This window comes from Anomaloglossus baeobatrachus, chromosome 1 (assembly GCF_048569485.1).
Source record: "Anomaloglossus baeobatrachus isolate aAnoBae1 chromosome 1, aAnoBae1.hap1, whole genome shotgun sequence".
Taxonomy (NCBI): Eukaryota; Metazoa; Chordata; class Amphibia; order Anura; family Aromobatidae; genus Anomaloglossus; species Anomaloglossus baeobatrachus.
In genome coordinates, this window is record NC_134353.1 from 880,509,946 (window position 1) to 880,517,991 (window position 8,046).

At 40.7% G+C, this 8,046-nt stretch overlaps 1 protein-coding gene across 1 annotated transcript; it reads right to left on the minus strand.

The window, feature by feature from the left end:
* Window positions 1-220: 220 nt before the first annotated feature.
* On the minus strand, window positions 221-7,157 carry CCL28 (C-C motif chemokine ligand 28). Its single transcript, XM_075342703.1, has 3 exons — window positions 7,101-7,157; window positions 5,295-5,424; window positions 221-4,101 (listed from the first exon to the last, which is right to left on the minus strand). The coding sequence occupies exons 1-3, from the start codon at window positions 7,153-7,155 to the stop codon at window positions 3,915-3,917; spliced, it is 372 nt and encodes a 123-aa protein (XP_075198818.1). The 5' UTR covers window positions 7,156-7,157; the 3' UTR covers window positions 221-3,914.
* Between the last annotated feature and the right edge of the window lie 889 nt (window positions 7,158-8,046).

Below are 8,046 nucleotides of genomic sequence, written 5' to 3' on the forward strand. Positions count from 1 at the left end.
CTTGAGCTTGATGTGATGTGTTGATCGCCTCTTATTGACAGTTAAACAATAATGATATACAATGAAGGAAGAAGCCAGCTCAATGACAAAGCCTATTTCTTCCCATAGCTCTGAGCAGCATTAGTGCCAGGGATGGAAACCGGCATGGTATTTTGAAAAAGGATCCAGCTCAACTGATATAAAATCTTTTACTTTATTTGTAAAGTTATAAAAACATCTTTCTATCCAAACACTGTCCATCAGCAGAAACACAAACACATTTCTGGTTCATCCGGTATCTTTACTCGTATGGCGTGAGTCATCAGGATTTACCTCTAGAAGGTATTAGGACATCTTCATCAGAATAATACCATCTTTCATGATGTTGGAATTATCCTTAATCAATAAATGCAAGTGTTTAAAGACGAAGCTTAATGTTCCATGCTCTCCCTGCTTGACTAGTCCAGGTCCACTGCCAATAAAGCCATTGCGCGGTGTAAGCACATGCCCACAGCAGTGTAACCGACATCCCGGCATGTGTGAGGAGGAGAAGAAGCCGTCCCTCATCTCCTCCTCCCTCCTCAGCCTGGAACATGACTAGATATCTGTTATTATTGTGGATGTCCCCTCCCCCTGTGCAGTTAAATTGATTGACTTTGGTCCTGACTAGTCCGCTGTCTGCAGGGCTAATCATAAAGAGGGTATTAGGTGGCTGATAAAGCATTTCTAAAACCTTCCAGGGGTAAATCCTGAGGACAGGTTCTCTTTAAACCTATAAAGGGACCATTCTTAGTTCATATGTGACCATTGTAGGAGACCCCAAATAGTGCACATACTTCCTACGTATAACAATCTTCTTTTAACCCCCCTCCCCCCACACACTAAACAAGAGAATATTTTATAAAACATTTTTTTTTTAAAGAAAAAGACATAGAAATATATAAAATTATTTTATATTCACATCCTCTTTTTCGTTCCTGCTTTTCCATTCTACAACTTTTCATTTGCTTCCAAACTTATGCACACGACTGAGGAGGACTTTCCCTGAAGGGTGATTGCACATTGGCACAATGGCTCCGTATTATGGAGCAGTACAGCTCATCTACATGGTGCACGGCTGTGCAATCTCTGTTCGGTCGAGTTCAGATGAGCGTTTGCAAAATTGCCCATGTTTCTTCCAGGAAAAAAACTGTCTATTTTTGATTGACAGATCTCTCATACAGCGAAAGACCTGTCAATCAACTAGAGCAGTAATGGGAAAAGTTGGCCAATGGCGGCACCGGAATAGTCTCATCTCCAACTATGGTACCATCCAGATCTTCAAAGAATATTTAGAGATCTGGCCGGGTACTATAGAAAGAGAGAACAATTTAGCTGTCAGCAGCCAGTCTCTGATCCATGCTGCCCATGGTTTGGGCAGCATGAATCCACTGATAGGTCCTCTTTACTCTTAAGGGTGCTTTACATGCTGTGACATCGCTACCGATATATCGCCGGGGTCACGTCGTTAGTGACGCACAACCGGCGCCGGTAGCGACATCGCAGCATGTGACACCAAGGAGCGACAATCAACGATCGCAAAATTGTTCAAAAACGGTGATCATTGACACGTCGCTCCTTTCCTTAATATGTTGTTCGTCATTCCTGCGGCATCACACATCGCTATGTGTGACACCGCAAGAACGACGAACCTTTCCTTACCTGCGTCCACCGGCAATGAGGAAGGAAGGAGGTGGGCGGGATGTTACGTCCCGCTCATCTCCGCCCATCCTCTTCTATTGGCCGGCCGCTTAGTGACGCCGCAGTGATGTCGTTGAACGCACCTGCCCCTTGAAGGAGGGATTGTTCGGCAGTCACAGCGACGTCGCTGACAAGGTATGTGCGTGTGACGCTGCCGTAGCGATAATGTTCGCTACGGCAGCGAGCACCAAATGTCGCACGAACGACGGGGGCGGGTGCTATCGCGCTCGACATCGCTAACAATCGCTAGCAATGTCACAGCGTGTAAAGCACCCTTTAGCGTGTATTTCAACTACTTGTCATGTAGTGTTAAACAGCTACATAGAAGCTGATCGACAACGGATGGTTTGCACATAGACTGTCACAGTTCTATGCAGCACATCTTCTGTTTATCCATGATCATGTGCTACCAAGAACAATGATTTTAAATCAAGCTTAAAAATCAATTCACCAGACGAACAAGAGTTTTTCTCAAAAATCTGGTTATTGACAGGCTGTTTAAACTATATGACTTTCAGGAAACAAGTGTTTTTCTTTCCCGATCAACCAATGTAAATGCACCATTATGTTTATATTCACCTTTAAATATCAATTTACTTTTTTATGTATAGATATACATTTACAGGTTATATAAACATATCATTTATATAGTTGAGTAACTTTGTGAGTGCATATCATTACTGATTCTCAGTTACAATTATATTTGTTCCAATGCAATAAATCGTTCCACAGTTCTCCATTGAATACAGTCACCGTGCTTATTACTAGTTGTAAAGGCAGTAAAGCTGGCCATACACTAATAAGTTTAGAAGATCATATAGAAAATAAGTTGTCCTTAAAGAGATTGACAGGGGACCACTTGTGATGAGCGAGCACTTCCATGCTCAGGTGCACTCTTAGCTAGCGATGAGCGAGCACTACCATGCTCAGGTGCTCAATACTCATAGCTAGTGATGAGCAAGCACTACCATGCTCAGCTGCTCAATACTCGTAGCTAGCGATGAAAGAGCACTACCATGCTCATGTGCACTCTTAGCTAGTGATGAGCGAGCACTACCATGCTCAGGTGCTCAATACTCGTAGCTAGCGATGAGAGAGCACTACCATGCTAAGGTGTTTGATACTTGTTATGAGCAGTTGGACGCTCGGATGGCCAGATTCAGGCATCTGTGTATAATGGTGGTCAATGGGGGACTTGAGCATTTTTCTGGATGATTTCCCAAAAAAATGCTAGAGTCCTCCATTGACTTCCATTATACTCAAGTGCTGAAGTTGTGTCCATCTGAGCGTCACACTACTCTTAAAGAATACCGAGCCCCTAAGCATGGTAGTGCATGCTCTTCACTAGTGATCACGTCAAGATTTCTGGAATTCCCACTGATTGTGACTCACATCACTTCCCAAGGTTATTATTTGAATGCAGCAGCAGCTGAGCGTGCACATAGCCATAATATTCAAAGTTTTTGACACCGATGGAGATAGATGATAGCACTTGTCTAACTTTCTCAGTCTCATAGACTTGGAATTCAAGAGCTGAGCACAGGCTTAATTGCAGCCAAATTTAAACATAGGACATTGCACTCCTGGTCTCATGATCAGTGGAGTTCCCAGCGATCAGTAACTTATGAAATATTTAATAAATATGGGATAGCTTTCAAGTTTAATATATGGTTGACATTCTGACTTGTAAATCCATATCACATTGACCTTGTTCTGTGACATGGGTGGAAGCGGTCATTATTAATGAAGCTACAATATTGATATTCCACTGAAACTGTAGCCCATCTGTCATTTTTCATTTATGCCAATGACTGCTCGCAATGTTGGCATTTGTCAAACTCTTTGAAGTTTCAAAAAGTCATCAACATTTGAAAGCGTATGGTCTAAATCGGCCTTTTTAGGGTCTGAAATCCTTTTGTTCCTTACATCATCTTCTTGTAATGCATTAGCTCCCAGAATACAAATCACTAGAGCAAGTGTGAAGAAAGTGTTACGAAATTTCAGACCTGAACCCTATAGAATTGTGAATGCCGCTCTCTAGCACATACATTGTCATGTCATGTATGACATGGTGCATTGTCAAGATTAAATTGTACATGTGGCAAGTAAATATTGCAGGAAAAATGCAAGAGGGGGACATATGTCCTTGGGTAATGAAATGTTAATGCTAACTGGAAATAGGGTACTGGTAATAGTTATAGCAGTTGTCTGATAACTTTTCTGATCTTTTTCTTCTTGTTCTTTTTATTTCTCTTTTTTCTTCCTTGGTTATTTTTTTTCTGTACTTCGTCACCAGAATTTTTCTTATTTTTCCTTCGGATCCACTGCCTGACCCGCATATTTTTAGGATTCATACACAGGCTCTTATAATTCAGGTACAAACTGAAAAACAAATAACAGCCTATTATAAGATTTACAAATCTTATACCCATTATAAAAAATTAGGTCCACCCTTTTTTTTGGGTAGAGAGTTAAGCATGCAAAAGCTGCCACTTTCTATGAAGCTGAATGGGTCAATTAAAAATGGTCAAAGAAACAACATCTACTCAATTGTCTTACTGGGGAATCTTCTCAGACTCGACTCTATGAGCCAAAACCACAAGCCAAAACCACTCTCTAATAGTGATGCCCACCCTGGCAAACTGGAACTCTCTATGCATTACAGGGGTTACCATTAATCTGAATGTGATATACTTGTAAAGCTGGCCATGGTTTACTGGTAAAATCAGCTGTTTGCTGGTGTTATTCAAAGTTATGGTGGCTCTAATCTGGATGGGTTGTTGTCATGAGCTGTTCGGATCGTGGATTACAGCAACGGCATTGGACCCTGTTTACATTGCAGAGTCTGACATGAAATCTGGTTTGTTTATAATGCTCAGCTCTGCAAGGCATCGGCTAAGTTGTGTCCACTGCTCTCAGATATGTAGGCGTTAATCCTTCTCTGAGCAGGTTGCTGATTATCATCCACAGCTGGTCTCTCCCTATTTAAGGCTGGGGAGTTTGTTAGGAGATCGACAAAGATAGCATCTGCTCGTGCTCTTGCGAATATCCGGTGCCCTTAGCAATCCTCCTTGGTGACCCGTAATCCGTTGCTAGTATGCTGGGAAAGTATCCCTTGGTGTGTGTTACTTCCTCCATTATATTTTATTTCCCCCCGTGCCTTTGTCTTCCCTTTGGGGTTGTTTTCAGAGTGAGTGAGTTTCAGTTCTTCCTCATGTCTGTGTCTTTTTTTTGGAAGGGAGTTACCTCGGTGTGTCTTGTCCACCCTGGGGGTGGCGGAGGGTGTGGGCGGTTAGGTCAGGGCATGAATAGGAGACAGGGACACCCTGGGGGTCCAGAACTCATTACCCTTAAGTATACCACTGGGTTGAGGGTTAGCGCAAGGATCCCAGTCTTAGGGCCAGTTCAGTTCTCCCAACTAGCTTAGCCAACCTGTGACAGTTGTCTCTGGTGAGACAATCCCTTTGAGGTACATGATAGTGATCATCTTCCATACGTCTAAATTGTTATTTATAAGACTGGGCTTTAGCATTAACAAAGTTGAATATCATTCAGGCATGAAACTGTATACTTACACTATAGCATGAAGGTGACAATTTCCATCCTGTTTCTGAATTTCATAGCTCTTCACTTTCTTTAAAAGTGCTTTCGATATTTTTTCTCCCAGTTGGGTGCAACATTTTGCACTTGAAATGGAAAATGCTGCTGAAAGTGGAAACCAACTTAAATTAGGAAAGCTGCATTAAAAACACGGTCAAAGTCTTCACGCATCTGAAGACATTAGGTCAGTCATCAAGATGGCAATACTGTGAGAAATGAGATCTACTAATACTTGCCAGCTATAAGCGATGGGCATCAAGGAGGTTACTGGCTGTGGATCAAACATATCCAGTGCCCCCTCTATGCCCATTTCATGCCCCTTTACACCCCTTTTACACCCCTTATCCTCTCCTATATTAGAAGCTAGTAGCTATGCAAAACACAAAGTCCAAACATGCATTTTGACAACTTACTAATCGTTAATATTTAATCCTTTATTTTTAAAATCCATTTGACAAAATGAAATTTGGTTCACAAACAATCAGATATGCTCAAGTTCTTCTTTATCTAAGATGGAATGATTTATTTGTGAAAAATCATTTGCATTTTTATTTTTTATTTACCCATTGAAAAATATATAATAATACACACAATAATCCCACAATTTTACCAAAATACAATGTAAATATCCTAATTTAAATAAATTATTATCTGATCAAGGCAAATTTGTAGTAAATTAAATGTGTATGGCGGGATACAGACACCCATCAAAATTGTTTGGATCAGACAACAAATATCTCATGTCTGCTGCTTACTAAGGGGTTACCCCAAGATTGGTGTCTGATCAATGGAAGTTCCATCAACGGGACTCAAGCGCTCTGAGAATGTTGTATATTTGTAGTTTCCTTCCATTAGAAGTCTATGTGCTTGACAGAGATGGTGCTATAACCCGTCAGCAATATCAAGGTACGTTTTTATAATTTACATATGACTGATTTGCTTAATTTTGGATATGGATGGTGCTTGGAATTTAAAGAAGGGGAAAAATTTGAGCATTTGGAATTTTTATGTACTTTTTCTTGTTATTCTGTTAATAAAAACTAAAAATGAGATAAAAAATAAGTCTGTTTGATTCACTGACACAAGGGGTTTTGAAATACAAATATAAATAATACATTATTATTACTACCAGTTATAATTAGAAGAGATAAGAGAGTGAAAAAACAGAAATGGAGCAGAGAGAAGACAGATGAGTGAGGTGAAGAGACAGAAGAGGTAAAAGAGAGAGAGGATTTAGAAAAGAAGAGATATGGATAGAAATGATCAATGAGAAAGAAAATAGAAGATATAGAAGGGGGAAAATAGAAGAGAGCAAGAAAGAAAAAATAAAAGAGAAATTAGAAGCTGGAGGTATAAATGAGTGTGAGGAAATAGAAGAGAGAAGGTGTAGACGAGAAAAGGAAGAGATAGAAGGGGAGAGAGATAATGAAAAGATAGATGAGAGAGAGAAGAGGAGATAATAAATAGAAGAGGTAAAAAAGGGGATATAAGAGGGAACTAAATAGAGAGATGTAAAAAAATAGAAGAGTAGAAGAAACAGAAGAAAGAAGGGATAGAAGAGATAGAAAAGAGAACCCATCGAAAGTGGAGAGAGAAGAGATAGCTGAAGAGACAGTGAGCTTAGTATACTATATTTAAATCAAAGTTGTCGTGAAATCACTTTCTTAAGGATTCTCGTAGAGAGGCTTCTTTTATGATGTCCTTATGTTGGCTCCATATATTTGCTATAGTCAGACTATAGGTTACTCCTCGTCTAGGCAAATAATACAGGTGTATCTTACCTTCAGACACATACAGCATACACAGGAGCACAGCTGCCAGCCGCACAGTCATCATGTTCAGTCCATTAAATAAGAGCAAAGTTCCCCTTTTCCCTCCAGTGTTATACAGATACGGGTACGTCCCTCCCAGTATATCCACTATGGTCACAGCTTCCTGAGGAGCAGCCACACCTGGATTTTAGCTGCAATACATTCCTCTGTAAATGTTGAACTGATCGAACGAGGTTATAAAATTACATAGCTCTTCATTGAGGTGTTAATGGGTGGAAAAAAAAATCCCAATTTGCCTTGCTTCTAATAACATGTTATGTTGTAATATGTGTTTATTTATTTTGGACACAGTTCAGGCCACGTAAATGTTATACTGTGGCCATGTTTGATAACATTGAACTATCTAGATCTTCATTCGAGTATGGAAGGGGTTAATTGAGGTAACTGTCTGAGGTGAGAATATATATGACTTGATGTATGGCGTGAAGGACGAAGTCATATAATGGATGAGTGAGAGTCTGCGCCTTCGTCATGAGCTAAAATGACAAGTGATGAATGGTATGTATCGCCAAGTCTGCCATAAGGGTCTCCACCGCACCCCAGGTAGGAAGGACAAAGAAATAGCCACAATGTGAACTGGAACATGTAAAGTGGACCAGTTCCACCAGACGAGAGTGATATTAGTGACAACATTGTGACTGATACACACAGACTAAGAAGATTGATAGCATGTATCCGGTGGTGCAGTCTTGAGGTAGAGAAGCCATTAAAGTCAGGCCAGGATCTGGTAGAAGATGGTAACCAGGATAGGGCTGTCCTGAGTGGGATGGGCAGGCACCTGATGGAGCTACATTAAAAGACCAGAGGTAAGGTGGGCTTGTGTGACAGAGAGTATCAGTGACCGCTGAAGATACCATGTGTGAGAGAACTGGTCCTCTTGGAGACCAGTGTGATG

What these genes read in the sequence shown, in the direction of transcription:
- CCL28 (XM_075342703.1), bottom strand. Translation starts at nt 7,155, where the DNA reads ATGATGACTGTGCGGCTGGCAGCTGTGCTCCTGTGTATGCTGTATGTG. An exon ending in TATGCTGTATGTGTCTGAAG is followed by an intron (nt 5,425 to 7,100) that starts GTAAGATACACC and finishes TTCCACTTTCAG; the next exon opens with CAGCATTTTCCATTTCAAGT. An exon ending in TGTCACCTTCATGCTATAGT is followed by an intron (nt 4,102 to 5,294) that starts GTAAGTATACAG and finishes TTTGTTTTTCAG; the next exon opens with TTTGTACCTGAATTATAAGA.